This window comes from Mastigoproctus giganteus, chromosome 13, assembly GCF_048544385.1.
Source record: "Mastigoproctus giganteus isolate SK-2022 chromosome 13, ASM4854438v1, whole genome shotgun sequence".
Classification (NCBI taxonomy): domain Eukaryota; kingdom Metazoa; phylum Arthropoda; class Arachnida; order Uropygi; family Thelyphonidae; genus Mastigoproctus; species Mastigoproctus giganteus.
In genome coordinates, this window is record NC_143587.1 from 13659588 (window position 1) to 13679545 (window position 19958).

The 19958-nt window shown below is 38.9% G+C and overlaps 1 protein-coding gene across 2 annotated transcripts in view; it reads right to left on the bottom strand.

Annotated features, from left to right (window-relative positions):
* LOC150075774 (neurobeachin-like protein 1) overlaps positions 1 to 19958 on the bottom strand; it is a 693585-nt gene that overhangs the window by 484206 nt on the left and 189421 nt on the right. Inside the window, exons 16-17 of one of the 2 annotated variants that reach the window (XM_090387670.1) lie at positions 19173 to 19303; positions 7216 to 7348 (exon numbers count right to left, since the gene is read on the bottom strand). In XM_090387670.1, the coding sequence (XP_090243796.1) occupies positions 7216 to 7348; positions 19173 to 19303 (264 nt within the window). Of the gene's footprint in view, positions 1 to 7176; positions 7349 to 19172; positions 19304 to 19958 lie in introns of both variants that reach the window. The other variant, XM_090387669.1, reaches the window with a different exon arrangement.

Here is a 19958-nt window from a genome sequence, read left to right on the forward strand (position 1 = left end):
CGATTATACCGATAGCTGGAATTGTGTTGGTTTTTACGTTATTATGGTGAAATGTGTTTCTCCTTCACTGATATAAAAAACATAAATACATTTTCAGAATCTTCTCTTCATTCCTATCGTGTTGCGTTCGATTGGGGTGATTCCGTGTTCAACTGCCATTTTTTGTAAACACAAAGGCGAATCGTGCATAAGCGAATTCGGTTCGTGTTATATAAGATATCGTTCCCCTATTTATAAATCATGTATGATCGAATTCGTGTAGTGTAAACACGTGTTATACGAGGACTGACTCTATGTCTATTTGCAGTCTCAATTTACCTGTGAAATCAAATCTTATTTGGCGTCCTTCGTATTCAGTCCGTTCAATAACTTCATTTGTTTCAGTCGTTTCAATCTCAGATTCTTTTCAAATTGCTCATCAGTGTTTTCTTCTGTCATCCAGTCTTGAACCACTTCTTTAATATTTTCTGGTATTTCAGTATCTCCTTCTTCATTTGAAGAAATATCCCAGTCAGGATCTTTTACTAAATCATCAGAGTCGAAATCTTCTTTTTCATCTTCAGAACTACTACTAAGATTTTCAGCAATTTTTCTCAGTTCCGATTCTTTTAGTAATTTTCGTTTAGATTTTTTTTTTTTTTTTTTTACAACACATTTGTACAAGCTTGTGGATAAACACACAACACAATATAATAGATAATACAGTGCACTAACAAACTTGTTTTGACAATCTTTACAAAAATCTTTAACAATACTGACAAACTTATTGCGACATTTGTGAGTTTATTTTATTGCGATTAGTTTATTGCACGTGCTGCAATAAATTAATCACATACGACCTTCGTATGTGTTCTGTAATAGCATCATATGTATGTGGCCGACATGGCTTCTCAAGAAATTAAGTAAGCTACTGGGCCACATCGGCCACATATACATGATACAGAAAAAAAAAAGACATTTTTTTTGATATTTTAAGCAAAAAAACAACATAACACTGACATTACAATATTCATTTTAGAATTACTAATCAAATTATTTACTAAATATTTTTTGGCCCCAGGGGAATTTTTTTCTTAAACTAGCTTGGCAGTCAAAGTGTTAATGCATTCCATTTAGAATTTTCTGTTAGTAACATCATCAGTTGATCCCACTGTATATAGAATTTAAAATCTGTCTGAGACCACTGTAGTCACATTTATGAAAGCAAAAATCCTTCCCTTTACTCCTGATGGTAGCTACATCTTTAAGTAAATCCTACATCAGTACACTATGATCACTGAAACCTAGTGGTTCCTTTATCTGCAGATTCTTAATGCATGAATAATCATTGCTGATAATCAGATCAAGAGTATTACTCCCTCTGGCTGAAAATGTTGCTGCAGAAAACAATCATCTAATAAATTCACAAATGTCTTGCTAGTATACGAGTTACCAACCCACAAGTTACAAGCTATATCTGGGAAGTTAAAATCCCTTTATAAGACAACCTGATTTACTGTCCCACTCTATTTCTCTGTACAGTTGTCCATTGAGCTCATCAGAGTCATTAGGCCCATAACAAACTCCTACTCTCAATTTTACTTTTCCAGTGCATATGTCACACAAACTGACTGAACGCTGCACTGTCTATCCATGTCAACTGGATGCACTTCCTTAGATTTTGTGTTTCTTTACTAAGAGCATGACCCCTACTCTCTTTCTATCCTGTCTATCCTTTCTGTACATATTGTACTCACCAAACTACAATTATGATTTTCTTATATCTGTGTAACACCATGTCTCTAATATTCCAACAATATATGCCTTTGATGTCTTCACCAGCACTTCAAATTCATCAAATTTATTTACTATGCTCCTAGCATTGGTGTACATGCAAGTATACATGCACCTATTCCTAATCTTAGTTACCCTAACACAACCTATGTATTTACTTGTTCCACGATGACTCCCAGCAGTCCTTGAAAACCCAAGCACCCGGCTTTCCATGCTGCTGCACATTCCATAGAAGCAGTGCAAGAATCACTTTCACCTTTGCCTGCAGATACTGTTAATCTATTAGTCTGTGAATCCCTCCAAGCTAGCAGTTTTCAGACCTACCTGACACCGCCTCGATAGCATCAGAAAATATTCTTGCACACTTTCTATTTAAGTGTATCCCATCCTTGTAGAAACAATCTTTCCTGTTAGTAAGCACAGACACACTGAGAAAAATTCTACCCCATGAGCCTTGCACAGTCTCTCCAGAGCCGAATTGTTTGACAGGGCTCTCATCACAAACTCGCTCCTATCATGTCTGGGCAGACTTGCAGACACTTTCAAATTCAACCCTAATTCACGGCTTTTTTTCAACATTGACCTGTACTTGTTAAGTAAGTCCAGAGATCTTCTACTCTTAATGTCATTAGTACATGTGTATACAACAATATCACCCTTTGTGCCCTTAAAAGATGATATCTGCTCTACAACATCATCAACTTTTGCCCCTGGCACACATATCCTATTCCACCTATCCTTTTTGCACAATATAATTTCCATCTCCCTGGCAACAGAGTCACTGACAATAACTAACTCCTGTGGGACCAGCACATTATTCCCTGAAGATTGCCGCTGTGTTGCCTGATGCACAAGAGTGAGGTCGGGCCTTGTGTTGAGTAGCTGAGAGCTTGATGGGCTCCCCATTTTAATTCCTTTGAGGGCATCTGCCCTACTATTGAAATTCTCATAGACACCCATCGGAACACAAAGACATCCTCTTTGGCTAGATCATATCCTGTTCCAGAAAGTTCCGCAAACATTTCACAAGGTCCACATTTTTTTAGGCTGTGACTCATTGGAGAATTGCATATTTTAGTTCTCCCTGAGCCACAGAACTCCCGCTACTTTGTGCAGATGAGTACCGAAACTTCACCTGGTTTTTAAGTACCAGCATTCTGATGGTTATACTCTGGCTAATATTTGCTACCTTATCTTTTATCTTTTGTTACCTGTTAATCATTCCAATAAACCAGTGGTTCCCAAATGGTAAAGCAAGAGAGGATGGCAGGTGTGCCAGGAAGATTCAAAGATAATCAAGGATTTAGAGACATTTTCAGAAAATGAATATGCCAAAAATAAATATGAAGGTAATTTTCTTATTTATTTTGCTACATGTGATATAATATGGTAAATATATGTATAGTTTAAATATAAGATAGCTTATCATACCTTTTTATAGGACATTTCTTCACCTCACACTCACATCAAATTGATTCGGTTAATATATAATATAAAAGATCTAAGTTTGTAACGCGATAATATCCATATTAATATATGTATAGAAACCTGCAAAAATTTCCAGAAGTTTCCAGATATTATTCAGTAATATAATTAATTTTATATCAAATAGAATTTAATAATAATAAAAAATAGCTAACAATAATGTAAATTATAAATATACTATTTAAAATATGTTTAACCTTTTTAAAAACAGAATTTACTGACTTTTTCTAGAAATTTCTATGCATTCATGAATATATTAAAATTACATATAAGGAGAGTGGCAAGCACTTTCAGTCAGTTTTCTTATAATTAATGTAGCATCAAGTACTATAATTAATGCTGTGTAAAAGTGATTAAATTAAGGTGAAAATTAGTGATTTATTTATTAGCTCCGCCATGGACGGTCCCAAGCCCGGCTGCGAAAGGAGGAGGGTGGTCATCCTGCCGAAATGACCAGAACCGGGAAACCGGGGAAACTAGGCAAGAAACCGCATGAAATTCGGAACAAGCTCTTACAACAATGTTACCGCATCCGGGGTAGCCGATGCGCCAGCACTGGGGACCCAGGGTACTGGTGTGAAGTGGACCACTGGCCACAGAACAAGCTCTTATAACAATGTTACCGCATCCGGGGTAGCCGATGCGCCAGTACTGGGGACCCAGGGTGCTGGTGTGAAGTAGATCACTGGCCATAGCAATAAGCTTACTATGCCGAAAAGGACAATTAACATTGGCGAATGGAATGTTCGAACGGGGCACCACGTTGGACAAAAGGAAATCATTGCCCAAGAACTACTTAGGTGCAAGATATCAATTGCGGCATTATCCGAATTAAGGCTCACCGGGTCTGGAACGATGATCATCCAACCACCAGCACCTAACGAAGCGGTTATGCTATTCTACTCTGGTGGTGAGAAACGAGAAGCAGGAGTGGGCTTTATGGTCGATGTTCAGGCCACCAGTAGTGTGATCGCTTTCCAACCAATATTGGACCGCCTGGCAGTCCTTACTGTCAAGGGCACCATCGAGACCCATATTATCTCCGCCTATGCGCCAACTGAGACTAGCCTGGACCCGACCAAGAATGACTTTTACAACCAGCTCCAACATACGCTGGATTCAATTCCGCAGACAGAAGTGATCATCCTCGCAGAGGACTTTAATGCCCACATTGGCATGGACAGATCTGGTTGGGAAACAACAATGGGCAAGTTTGGCCATGGGAAGATCAATGACAACGGACTACGTTTGTTGTCCTTTGCCACATCTAACAACCTGATCATTGGAAACAGCCATTTCCAGCACCCTCAAAAACATCAACTTACATGGCGAAATCCATCTGGCAAGGACTCAGCAATCCTGGACTACATTTTGATCAATGCCAAATTTCGCTCATCACTCATGGACGTTCGTGCCATGAGGGGTCCTGATTGCGGATCTGATCACTACCTCATCCGGGCTAAGGTGCAGCTCAAATTACGGCATGCAAAAAGATCATCTCGGTCAGCCAAGCTGGACTGGAGGCAGCTAATGAATGCTGCCAACAAACAGGCATATCAGATTGCCCTATCCAACCGCTTCGAGATGCTGGCCGTGCCCGAGGATATAAATGAAGAAGAAGAGCAGATCTCTGATGCCATCCTGGAATGTGCCAAGCCCCTATGTCCACCTGCCCGACATCGAACGCAACCATGGATATCAGACGAGTGCCTCGACCTCATGGACAAACGGAAACAGGCAAAGTTGGTCGACTTTGAATGGTACCGGCAGCTAAACCGAGAAGTCCGACAAAGAATGACAGCAGAAAGAGAAGCATACTGGAACCAAGTGGCAGACGATCTTGAAGTGGCGGCATCCAAGAACGAGTACCGCACTCTCTACCGCACCCTCAGATGTCTGAGTGGAAAGACCAAACTGACTAGTGACAACATCAAGAATGCTGATGGGACCTTCGTGCGATCACCATCTGAACGCCTGCAACGGTGGAGTGAATTCTTCAAAGCTTTGTATAATCACGACCCACCTCAGGGACCGCCAGCAACAGCACTCTCGATCGACCCCTTTGAGGTCTCCATGGTCGATGTTGAGCCTACAGTAGAAGAAGTGAAAGCAGCCATACAATCCCTGAAGAATGGCAGGGCACCAGGAGTGGACCAAGTCACCACAGAAGTGATCAAAGCCAGGGGAGATGTACTGCTTCGCCGACTACACTCGCTCCTCAAAACCATCTGGTGCACCGAACAAATTCCGCTAACATGGAGGAAACCCATTATCGTACCGATCCACAAGAAAGGTGATAACCGGGACTGCAAGAACTACCGTGGCATCAGCCTCCTTTCCATCATCGGAAAGGTCTTTATGAAGATCATCCAGTCAAGACTGCAAAAACATCGCGAGCAAACCAGTCGAGAAGAACAGGCAGGATTTAGACCCGGGCGAGGATGCTGTGATCAAATCTTTGCCATTCGTCAGCTGATGGAGGAGAGGATCCGGTGTGGACAGCGAACTGTCATTGTTTTCATTGACTTTAAGTCTGCTTTCGACTGTGTCCACCGGCCTGCCTTATGGAAACTACCAGAGGTTGAACATGTACCTCGAAAAGTCATCACACTCCTCCAAACTGCATACAACGGTTTAACCAGCCAGGTGCGCATCCAGAACGATTTATCTGAGGAATTTACCATCCAAACTGGAGTCCGCCAAGGGGATGTAGCCTCCCCGTTGCTTTTCAACATCGTGGTCGACGCCATTATGAGGCAAGCATTCAGAAACAGACAGGGCATACAATATGACAAGGATCACTATGTGACTGACCTGATGTTTGCTGATGATAGTGCTATCCTTGCCGGTAACGACGCTGAAGCCACGGACATCCTCTACGACATTGCCCGCATTGCCCGGCCATACGGTTTGAAGATCAATGCTGGTAAGACAAAGGCCCTGACAACAGATGGGTCGCAAGCCACCATCTATCTCGAAGGCGTCCAGATCGAGCAAGTGCAGGACTTTAAATACCTTGGGTTGCTGGTCCAGGAGAAGAAAGTCGCATCCACCATGGAAATCCATAGCAGAATTGGACAGGCGGCCACTGCATTCGCCTCGCTCAAATGGTGTCTGTGGAAGAGGACCAACATTTCCACAAAGACTAAAATCTGACTCTTCCGGACTTTGATCCTGCCCATTCTTCTTTACGGATCGGAAACATGGATTTGTCTCAAGTTAGATTTGAACAAACTTGAGGTATTCCAAATGCGATGCCTGCGGCAGATCTTGGGCATCTCTCTTCGCGATCGCATCACTAATGATACCATCCGCGCCAGATGCCAACAGCAACCAACCATTGCCGACCAAATCCAGAAGCGAAGGCTTAGATGGTTTGGCCACGTATGTAGAATGGGCACGAACAGAATACCATCCACACTCCTTTGGAGACAACGACCCACCCAATGGAGCATCCAACGGACCGCGCCTAGGAAAACGTGGGCCAAGCAAGTGGAAAATGACTTGAAGAGCCGACGTCTCGACCTTAACCAGGCCAGAACTGACGCCATGGATCGTAAGGTATGGAAGAACATCACAGAGCAAGTCCGAAACCCTGCGGCACCTACAGCAGCATACTGGTTGCGTGGCCAACCGCCTCCCCCAGCTGCCAGCTAAGGACCGAAGAAGAAGAAGAAGAAGAAGAAGAGAAGGTTTTAAATATTCATTAGTGCAGTGTTAAATATATGGTGTGGCGCAATAAAAAAATTTGGTGTGGCATGAGCAAATTTTCATTCCAAAAGTGCAGCCCAGAGAAAAAAGTTTGGGAACCACTACAATAAACAAACATAACATTTATATATTGTTCATGGTGTCTTTCTTTTAATTACTATATCACTTACTATGGAATACTACATGTCCTCTGTTTTAAATAATTACAATTATTATCATCTTCTGAGAATGATTATTCTGAGTTACCCAATTTCCATCATCCAAGTGGCTGTTCAGAACAACTGCTGCATGGAATTCTTTTTTTGTCCTTGAAACCACCACTAACAATGAGTCATCTGTCACAAAACCTTCAAAACCTGCTCCATAACTGTTAAGAAATCTGTACAACAAGGGAAATACCTATAAATCTGTATTATTCAAAAATAATCATGAGAGAGAATAGATTAAAAAGACAAAAAAAAAGAAGCATATTAAAGAAATTTTTTTTTTTTTTAAGTCTGTCAAATGGAAAAAATATAGGACCCTATGTTAGGATCTTGCATTCTGTTTGGCTGAATCCACACAATAAAACAAATATAATACAACAGAACAACTTTCCATTTAGTATGTAAAATGAAAAACTTTAATTTAAATAACTGCTGATATTTGATATTTAATACAATATATACTCCTAGTAGATTACCACCTTGTTCAATTTAGTGAAAAGTAATTTTCCGACTGAGTTTCTGAAATTAACAGTTGAAGCAAAAATATCTAGTTCAACATTTTTGATCTCTCTCTCTCTCTCTCTCTCTCTCTCTCTCTCTCTCTCTCTCTCTCTCTCTGTGTGTGTGTGTGTGTGTGTGTGTGTGTGTGTGCGCACGCACGCATGAAGTATACACACAGTGATCATGAATTGTAACCACTTACCTAATATTGTGTTGGGCCAACATTCGCATGAATAATAGCTGCTATTCACCTTGGCATTGACTTCACTAGATCATCAGTAGGGATCTAAAGCCATGCTGCCTGCAAAGCTTTCCACAATATCAGAACAGATGATGTTTGTGTGTCTATATACCTCACTTTCTGTTCCAAATCATCCCACAGTTGTTCAATCAGATTGAGGTCAGACAAATTTAGAGGCCAATCAAGATGTGTGATATCTTTGCTATGTTCTTTGAACCACTTGTGCACAGTGCAGGCCCAATGATACTGTGCATTATCATCTTGGAAGATCCATTTCTGTCTGGGAAAAAAATGCAACATATGGTCTCCTAATAGCTGCCAGTAGACCTCACCAATAAAATGTTGATCTATACACATTAGAGTTGTGCATAGACCAACAATTCTTGCCAGTTCCTAGTTCTTGCCAGCAAAACATGCCCCATATTAAGTAACCATTGCCACCTCCTTTGGTGAACACCATGCTTGATGGGGCCATGGATTCGTGTTGCTTGCACCATACATGAATACTTGCACCATACAGTCAATGTGTGTGTTGTGCCAGATATTTGGACTCATCTAATTAGCACACACTCATTTCTAGTCCCCCAGTGTCCAATCGGTGCATGTTGAACATCACAGCATTTGCCACTGATGACAATCAGCAGTGAGAAGAGGTGTCTCTTGGGTCACCTGCTGTGGAACCTTATATGTCTGAGTGTGCACATGCCTGGAATGATCACAGTTCAGTGTCATTTGGGATATTATTCCCCATTTGTATTGCAGTGTCAACTGTCACAGCCATTGAGCCCATACAATGCTCTGCACCCTTCACTTACCACAAACATCCACTTTTGCATAATTCCTTTGCAGTTCTGTCAGAAGGTAGTTTGACTCATTCAACATTATTATTTGTACATCTTAACCACAGTGGGCTATGAGCAACCATCAAGAGATGCCATTTCTGATATGAAAGCACCCGACACACAAGCACCCACAATCATATCCTTTTGAAACTCCATGATATTTTACTATGTCTCACAACTGCTACTCACTTTGGCTTGCATGACCAGATGCAAATTACTACTGCTCTAGAGTATAAAGCTGTTCAGCTTTTTATACTGCGAGAAGAGCACCATAGAGTATGCTGTTCGCTGATGATATCGTACTGTGTGAATCATCCCAAGGAAAGGTAGAGAAGAAATTGGAGGAATGGAGGAAAGCGTTGGAAGAGAGGCATGAGGATAAGTAGAAAAGACAGAATATATGGTATTGAATGGAGAAGATGAGAGTTCTATAAAACTGCAGGAGGAAAAGCTACCATCAGTTTCAAAATTTAAGTATCTGGGATCGAACGTTGAGAGGGATGGAGGATTGAGTGCAGAAATACAGCATAGAGTGCAATGTAGATGGTTGAACTGGAGAGAGATGAATGGGGTGCTGTGTAATAAGAAAGTAAATTGTAGAATGAAGGGAAGAGTGTATAAAACTGTGGTTACACCCACATTGATGTAGGATGCTGAGACATGGGCGATTACAAGGGCCCAGGAGAAGAAGATGGAAGTGGCGGAGATGAGGATGCTAAGATGGATGTGTGGTGTGATGAGGAAGGACAGGATAAGAAATGACTACATCAGAGGTAGGGTTAAGGTGAGGCCTCTGAGTAAAAAAATGCAGGAATCTAGGTTAAGGTGGCTCGGACATGTGGAACGAAGAAGTGAAGAGTATGTGGGGAAGAGGTGTGAAAAGTTGGAGGTGATAGGGAAGAGGAAGAGGGGAGACCTAAGCTGAGATGGAAGGACAAGGTGGCAGAGGATTTAAAAGAGAGAGAATGGAGGAGAGAGGACGCCCAGGATAGGGAGGAATAGAGGAAAAGAATTAAGGACGGAAATGCTGACCCCATATAAACGTGGGAAAAAGGCAAAGATAAAGAAGAAGAAGAAGTTATGTGGCATAGGCCATTATGGATAGAGTGATCACAATTCAGTGATCACTGTGTTGGGGGGGGGAAAGAGATAGGACTAAATAGTTCTGCTGGCTGAGTGCTAACAGCCCTATACTAAATCACTGTTTCATAATCAACAAATTGCATATAATTAAGAGAATGGCATAATCGATTACTGTAGATTGTTGTTGTAGGCTTTGTAATCAACTAATTTACATATAATCAATCAGTGCATTGATTTTCAATCATTGATTACTGAAATAAATGATTATCAATCAACTGATGATGAAAATCATTTGATTATCTCATTACTAATTTTCGCTGAAACACTGAAGATAGAAAAGGCAAGAGAACTAGCAGCAATTCCTCATGCATTAAGAACCTGCAGGTAAAAGATCCACAGGCAGCAGTGATAACAGTGTGTGATAACAGTGTACTGATGTGGAACTTACTTAGACTTATTTACTGTCAATGATAAAGAGAAAGCCTTTTACTTTCATGAGATTGACTAGTGGTCTCGGACTGTTTTTAACTTCTATGCAGTAGGAGCAATTAAAGACATTACCAACATTAAATTTTAAATGGGAAGCATTCAGGGAAATAATCATAGAAGCTACCAGGTTTTTCATATCAACTAAGAAATAATGTTTGAGGCTTAGACCAAAATGAATGTTGGATGAACTGATGAGACTTGTGGCAGAGAAGAAAAATGCATGGGATGCATATAAATTATCAGGTTATACAAAAGCCTATGGCAGATATACGAGGCCTGTTAGAAATAATAAGTTAAATTTTGTAACAAGCGATGTGCAACATGTAGCATGGTCCTTCCATTAACCTCACTGTGTGTATTTCAACTCATTAGAGGTAGTATGTCTGATGCCAGTGTTTATAGTTATAGTAATCACATGTTTGTTAACTGTATTACAGTTATGGAACAGAGAAATACAGTCAGTCCTCGTATAACACGTGTTTACACTATACGAATTCGATCATACACGATTTATAAATAGGGGAACGATATCGTATATAACAAGAACCGAATTCACTTATGCACGATTCGCCTTTGTGTTTACAAGAAATGGCAGTCGAATGCGAAATCACCCCAACTGAACACAACATGATAGGAATGAAGAGAAGATTCTGAAAATGTATTTATGTTTTTTATATCAGTGAAGGAGAAACACATTTCACCATAATAACATAAAAACCCACACAATTCCAGCTATCGGTATTATCACAAATGCAATTAGATCGAGTTTACTACCAGTTTATAACAGATTCCGCTAGCAGGAACGCAACTGGAAATTGTTTTTATTGTTTTATGGCAGGTAACCCTTAGAAATGTACTTTAGTAAAATGTGAGGTGTTAATAGTGTATCTCTGCCTTTACGGTGTTGTTTATTCAGTTGCCACACGCACGCAGCTTTGTTTATGTGTATCAAGCGTACCTCCTCATTTTGTAATTGTGCTTTATTTCCTAAAAATGGGTAAAATACTTAAAAGGTGTGAAAAGGAAGCGTCCTGGTGAAGACACTACAGATTCAGATAGAAAAAGAAAAGCAATATCAATAAACAGAGGCGGACTGGATCAAAATTTCTTACCCGGGAAAATTTGTAGTGGCCTCATACTAGCGTTTATGGCCAAAATCACACCGGTCTCCGGCCCAGCGGAGTTTCCCCGGTAAGGCTTATGGCCAGTCCACCTCTGTCAACAGAGAAAAAATATGAAATTGTGAAGTGCTTTGAGCGAAATGAAAGACCATGTGATATTGCATGTGCTACAGGCCTAAATGAGGCAAAGCAAAGAATTAGAAAGAATGCAGAGAAAATAAAAACAACTTTCATAGCAGGAACAACTCAAAGTGTAATTAAATCCATTAGATTAAGATTGGAAGAGATGGAACGGCTGTCATCGGTTTGGATAGAAAATCAAACAAAAAACAAATTTGCTTACGATAGAAGCAAAAGCAGTAGCAATATTTTATTACGTAACAGTCGCAATAAAATATGTAAGTATTTTATTACAATTATTTATAATTATTTATAATTATTACCACTATTACGTAATAAAATATTGCTATTGCTATAAACATTACCAAACACAATAAATAATCATAATAAAATAGGATTATTTATTGTGTTTGGTAATGTTTTCATTACAAATATGTGTTCAATCTTGGGTGGTCAGCACCTAACCCCATTTTTCCCATAGGGCCTGTTGTTCATATTGAATGATTTTGCATTGCACGAGGGTTTCTAGGAACACAACTATCGTGCTACATGAGGACTGACTGTATTGAACAATGATATGTGATCATTTATTTGTTATTGTTATTTGTTTTTTAGGAGCATTAGCAACTAAGGCCATATTGCTCCGGGAATATGCGGTAGTCATTCCCTGACCTTTCCACATCCTCCATATTTGGTTATGTGATCAAGTTTTGTGTGAAACTTAAAGTGTAACTGATGTGTACGAAAAACTGAAAATGGCACATGGAGAGGATGCGATGTCATGATCTCAAATGTTCCAGTGGCACAAGATGTTTTAGGAGGGATGTGAAACAGTGGAAAATGAGACACATGCCAGACATCCAGCAACCATCAGAACTGAAAACAATGTCCAAAAAGCAAGAGAGTTAATTCTTCGAGATCAAAGGTTAACAATCAGAATGACAGCCAACAAATTAAATTTAAATTGAGACACTGTTCACAAAATTTTAACTGGGGATTTGGCCATGTGAAAAGTGTGTGCAAAAATGATTCTGCAGGTTGAGTATGGACAAAAACAAAAGCACACGAAAATGCAGCTTGATTTGCTAGAAAGGTTAGAAAAGATCCAGACATGTTGAAATGAGTCGTTACGGTGGCAAAAGCTGCTTTTTCTAGTATGATCCAGAAACTAAATGCCAAAATGAGGAGTGGCACATGAAAACATCTCCACATCTGAAGAAATTTTGTATGACCAAATCAAAAGTGAAAATTATTACGTTTTTTGATTATCGAGGGATCATTTACAAAGAATTTTTGCCACAGGGCCAAACAATGAACGAAAATTACTACAGAGAAATTTTTGAGCAGTTACAGAAAAGAATCTTACGTGTGCAACAAGAGATCAATCAAAATTGGATCCTATATCACAACAATGAACCGTCGCATTCTTCCTTCTCCATTACAGAATTTCTGGCACAGCAGAGTATTCCAGTGCTCACAACCACTGTATTCACTGGAGCTCACTCCATGTAATTACATTTTGTTAACAAAACTGAAAATGAAACTAAAATAAAATCATTATGAGTCAATAGAGACAATTCAAAAGGCTATAAAGACAATATAAAGGAGCTGATAGATGAAGACTACCAGTCTTGCTTTAATGACTGGAAATGCCATTGGAGGTGTGTAGCTGCAGAGAGAAGTTATTTCGAGGGGACCGTTGTTATTCTGCATAAAACTCAAAATAAAAATTTTTATTGATTTAATCGCATTATTTTTATCATAATGCTAGTCTGTAATTGAGTCACAAAGGCAGTCAGGCAAGCAAACCAGATTACGAGAAATAGTATTAGTATTAGTATTAGTATTAGTAACGGCCACATGGTGCAAGAAAGCCTATGGCTTATGCTGCACCAGCCAAAAAAAAAAAAAAAAAATCCGAACAAAACAATGATAAAAACAAAAAATAAATAAATAACTAAATAATAATAATTAATAACAAAAAATAATAATAAAATAAAAAATAAATAAAAAGGAAATTAATCCTATCATCCTATGCGCTTCCCTACCCGAAAGTACTATCCAGATGACCTTTGAATTTCCCCAAACTGTCGGCCTCTACCACCCATGAAGGCAACTTATTCCAGTAATTTATAACTCGCTGGCTAAAATAAAACTTCCTGCAGTCCAATCTAAACATTTCCCCCCGTAACTTGAATTTATGTCCCCTAGTTCTAGCATCATTTATAATCTTGAAAATTTCGTCCTCATTCATTTTACTGATGCCTCTCAGAGCCTTAAACACCTCAATCAAATCTCCTCTAAGGTGTCTAGTTTCCAAACTCTGCAACCCACATATTCGAAGTCTTTCTTCATAAGGACGCCCTTTTGCCGATCTCACCAGGCGAGTTACCCTTCGTTGCACCCTTTCAAGAAGCTCGATGTCTTTCTTTAGGTGCGGTCTCCATACTTGAACACAGTATTCCAAGTGTGGTCTAACATAAGCCTTATATAATGGGATTATCACGTCCCTATCTCTACTTGCAAAAGTTCGATAGATCATCGATAGGACACCATGGGCCTTCCTTGCACCCTGTTTACAATGCTCAGAGAATTTCATGTCTGACCGTATCGTAACACCCAAGTCCCTTTCCTCCAGTACTGGGTTTAGTTGAACTCCACCAAGTGAATACGTTATTTTGGAATTACTGTTTCCCAGGTGTAATACCTTACACTTTGTTGGATTAAAGCACAGCTGCCATTTTTCTGACCATTCCTGAAGTCTATCTAGGTCTCTCTGAAGAAGCTCAGCTTGACAGTGATCATTAACTACTCTACCAATTTTAACGTCATCTGCAAATTTAGACATCACGCCCTCTATCCCTTCATCAATGTCGTTTATGAAAATTAAAAACAACAGTGGCCCTAATACTGATCCTTGGGGAACCCCACTTCTTACATCAACCCAATCTGAGGAATAGCCATTTATCACAACCCTCTGCCTCCTGCCCCGAAGCCATCCTTCTATCCATCTAAGGATTTTCCCAGTGATTCCAACCTGTTCCAGCTTATAAAGCAACCGCTCATGTGGGACTGAGTCAAAAGCTTTGCTGAAATCTAAATAAACAATGTCGAAATTATTCCCTAAATCCAGCTCGCGAGTGACCCTTTCGAAATAGCGAACCAGATTTGTTAAACATGATTTTCCCTTTACAAAACCATGCTGAGTATCCTTGAGAATTTCAATTCGATCCAAATGATCCTGAATTCCACCCTTGATCATTGCCTCCATGATTTTCCCTACTACTGAAGTCAGACTGACAGGTCGATAATTTCCCACTTCACTTTTAGAGCCACCCTTATGTATGGGAGATACATTTGCACTTTTCCAATCCAAGGGAATCTCCCCAGAGTCTAGTGATGCTCGCATAATTAGCCTCAATGGTTCAATGCACTCGCTTGCCGCCTCTCTTAAGATTATAGGGTATATTCCATCAACTCCAGGAGCCTTACTGGTCTGTAGGCTCGAAAGTTTTTTCATTAAATAATCTTGCGAAATTTCAATATCATTAATTACATATTTTTTAACTTCGCTCCCACAATTTCCCATTGCCACAAAAGGCTTTTCATTTGTAAATATCGATGCAAAATAACTGTTGAGTTCATCTGCAATGGCAGCTGGTGTATTTATTACTATCCCCTTTCCCTTACGTAAAGGTCCGATCTGGTTTGTCCTGCTCTTCTTGGCATTTATATATGTGAAGAATTCTTTATCCCCCCTCTTTGCTCTGTTTGCTAGTGATTTCTCATAAACTGCCTTTGCCTGTCGAACCTTTTCTGTGGCTCTATTACACATCACCTTGTAGCTGTTATAGGCTTCAGTACTTTTTATTGCTCTGTAACTTTTCCATGCCACCTTTTTCTGCTCAAGTAATGCGGCAACTTCACTATTCATCCAACTTGGAACCCTTCTCGTGGAGTATTTTTTTTCCTGGAAAAGAATAAAAGAACAGCAACAAAGACTTCTATGCATATATTAACAATAAAAGGAAGGGGTTGAATCACATTGGGACACTTGATGTCAATGGCTTAACTATTGATGACCATGCTCAGGTTGGTGACAAACTGAATAGATATTTTGCATCTGCATTCACACAAGAGATTTTTTAGGGAAGGGGATTATTTTAGTTTATGAAACTCTTAACAAAGAGTTAAATGATTTTGTGAAACTGAAAGAAATTGGAAGAGAAATTAAGTTAAACATAAAAAAGTACCTTGGATGGATGACATCTATTCAATTATATTAAGGGAGGCAGTAAAGGAGGTAAGCAAACCCTTAGCCATAATTATGAGAGCATCCTTGGAGTCAGAGGAGGTCCCTACGGTCTGAAGATGTGCAAATGTATCCCCAATTTGCAAAGAGGGATCAAAAAGGTGACATAAATAATTACAGAGCTGTTAGCTTAACATCTGTTCCAAGAAAAATAATGGAGTCACTGGTTAAATAAATAGTTCAGGACCATCTAGACAGGAATGCAATTGGGTTTCATGCTTCCAATATTTTTTTTTTTTTTTGGTAGTTGTTGGCGCCTAGGCTTCTGTGGCCATAATGCACCTCCCAAAGTTTTTTTTTTTTGCAGTACTTTGAACCAAGCCCGAGGCGGGAATCGAACCAGCGACCTTTGGGTTGCCAGGCAGGCACTTTACCCACCCGGCTAGTGCCCGGTCGACATGCCTCCAACAAGCAAAGTGGTGGTATGCACTGGTTGATGAGAATCATCTACCAACTAATATTGCCTGGTAACATGGAGAGAGGGGGCAGCATTCTTATGTACGGTGTGGACACTACACCTTGACCCCTTGCTACATTGGTTCACACCTGAGTGGTCGCTTCTGATATATTAGGTGCAATTTTTTAGAACTTGCACATGGGAGGAAGGTATACCAATGGTTACTAACAGTCCCACCATTGTGAAAGTGCAAGCAGAGGATTTGGTTGTCACAGAATAACTGGATTTACCAAAATTCAGTCAACCTGAATATCAGTTCCAGCATTTTACAGACTTGTCACAGACATTCTCTCAGATATGACCAGCTGGGGCTGATCATATCTGAGAGAATGTCTGTGACAAGCCTCAGAGACCAATCAATCTCTGAGATTAAAATACTACCCTAATTATAAACGATGAGTACAAAAAAAAGGGCAGCATTTCCTCAACATGGAAAGCATTAAATATATAAATAAAAATGGAGGTTTTAAAGTGTTGGTGAAAGTGATTTTTGGCATGGATTCAGACATTGAAAGAAGCTGCATGTTCAAAACAAAACTGTATAATATCGGTGTAGATACACCATAGTTAACCCATAAATTTGTAGTAGTGTAAAAGGCATTGTTTTAATTGTATTTATCTGGTAGAGAAGCGTTATTTGTTTGAAGTAGTGCAATACCGGCTATCTCGTGAAGACAGCCACAATATGAGATACAATTAAAACGATGCCTTTTACACTACTTACGTAGTTCAAATTTATGGGTTAACTATGGTGTATCTACATAGATATTATATAGTTAATTACCAAAATCCATAAGGAATTATACCTTGTGCATTTTGTTTTCTAAAAGAAAACTGTATACAATCTTGATGAGTGATTACAGATTTATTTTAGAAGAGGGATGGAGGAAAAGCATGCTAGGCAACCAAACATTGTTTCCCTCTTCAAAAGGCAACTGACCATTCATTTTTAAAAAAAACCAACATAATACAAGGAGAAGTCCTCCTTCCAAATGGAAAAATTAGCCATTAAAAACAAAACAATATTGTTCTGTTCGTGTATGTTTTATTTCAATAAATTATTATTTAATAACCTATATTTACCAATAATAAGTATTGATAAAAGTAGTAGTAGTAGTAATAATAATATGAAAAAGCTTGCTATGGCATACATTTCTACTACATGCTATTTTTTCAGAATGTATATCACATTACAGTAAGATGAATGTACTGCACTCCTGATTATGAAGATTTCACTCAATGCTATGGAATTAGAAATTGAACTGACCCTAAAAATGAAATATTTCAATAGAAAACTGAAAAAAAATCATTAAAAGTTTCCTAAAAATTGCAGTTTTAAAGAATGCTTAACTTTTTAGGACTGCATCATAGGAAATTCAAAAAAATTACTGTATAATTTAAATAGCTTATGGTCATGTATACAAAATCAACTGCATTTTTTACCATTTAATTAAAATTATATAATGTATATAATAATGTATAATAATATAATATATAATAATTGTATAATAATATAATATATAATGTAAATAACATATAAAATGTATATTCGTATCCAGACCCCTTTGAGGTAAAAAGATATAAATATGAATATAAAGTTTAGAGTTTAATTTTTGTGATGCATGAGCAAGTTGAGCCATGATATGCCAAGTTCAAGGTTATAAAGATGTAAGGTATAAGTGGATATAAAATAATGGAGTATATAAGTAAGAAAAAATAATGGATATTCAGAGTTTGAAATCAGGGCTGGAAATTGAGGGTTTGTTATTTGGTGTTTTTAGGAGCATTAGCAACTAAGGCCATATTGTTCCAGGGATATGTGGCGGTCATTCCCTGACCTATTCGCATCCTCCGTATTTGGTGGTCACAGGCTCGAACCCCGGTCTAATCAAGAAGCGTGTGCTACACACTGCTGCTCCTGTCCACCTGGCTACGGAGGTGCCGGAAATTGAGGGAAAGATATAAATGGATGCAGTCCCTGCCCCCATTATGAATAGTGATTTGTTGTTGCTAGGCAACCAAACAGTCTTTCACTCTCTAAAAGGAAACTGACCATTTGTTCTTTAAAAAAAAAACTAGCATAATGCAAGTAGAAGTCCTCCTCCCAAATTGAAAAATTAGCCATTAAAAACAATAAATTGGCTGAATCATCTGAAGCAAAAAAAAAATCAGACTGCTGGTTGCAGTGGGGTAGGTTAGGGATAGGCTTGTAACAGTAAAAATGGGGGGTGAATCCAAGGGGAAGCCAGAGCTCTCAGAATGTGAACTGGTGCAGGTCTAATACTGTTCAGAATTGCTGGTTTGTGATGTGCAGGAAATTTCAAGCGGAAGATTTAAGGTGAAGGCTTAAAGTTTTCAGAAAGGGATTTTTGGCCTTCCATAAGACTGCTGTTGGTGGAGAATAAGTTGCAAATTAATGTCTTCATTATGGTCTCATAAATTTGTAATCATCCTATCCTTTAATTTGAGGTTGCCACTGTGACATTGCATCAAGCAAAGAGTTACATGGGAGTATTTCAGTTATATCTGGAAATGCAGGCGAAATTCAAAGGGGCATGGAGCCAAAAGTGCAAATCCAGTGTACTGCTGTTGTTGAAAGTTTAACACTTGACACAGTAAGGCTTCTTCTTGTTCAAAAGTCACCCCCCCCAATCATTTGCCATTGCTGTTGAGAAAATGATGCACGCATACGTATATACAGAACATCAAATTGTATATAATTAGGTTAAAAAAAATTTTACCATCACTAGATCACTTGACTCAAAAATCAATGCACACACCACCGAAAACAATTTAGCAGTAGCTAATATAAATAACAGTTAGTAGCTCACGTATATAGCTGCCTTCTTTTCTGGCCAGATTTTTTAAAACTGTCCTTTTTTTCTATTTTGTCAAGATATATCCATCCGTGGAATGTAAGTCCTGTACCTGGCCATTTCTTAATTCCATGAACAGCAATACCCTATCAAGAAACAGATAATTATTAAAAGCACCTGTTAAACTATTTAGTGGTTCATAATGGCTCTAAATACTAAGTCATATTTGCTAAGTTAAAAAAGATATATATATATATATATACACTGGACTCCCGCTAGTCCGAACTAATTGGGACCGAGTTCTGTTCAGATTAGCAGAATTTTGGATTAGCCGAATAATGTACCCCAGATTTTAAAATGAATAAGGAGTGAGTGACGTTGATAGCTTGAAGTAATGCTTCAGGAAATCACAAGCTACCTTTGATGATGATCATTAAATCAGCGAAACCGAGAGCGCTTTTAAAAATACGAACATTAACAATCTTCCAGTTCATTACAAAAGTCAAAAAAAAGCTTGGATGAACGGACAGCTTTTCATTGAGTGGTTTCATAATCAATTTGTCTCAGCAGTGAAACGTTTCAGCAATGAAAATGATTTGCCACCTCGCGCCATTCTCCTCATAGACAATGCGCCATCCCACCCAGACGTTTCCGAGTTTACATCAGGGGATATAAAGGCAGCTTTCTTACCGCCTAATGTAACACCGTTATTACAGCCCATGGACCAGGGGGTGTTACAGTCTATCGAGCTTGCATACAGAAAGAAATATCTTAGGTCCTTGAACCAATTCACTTTCTTTA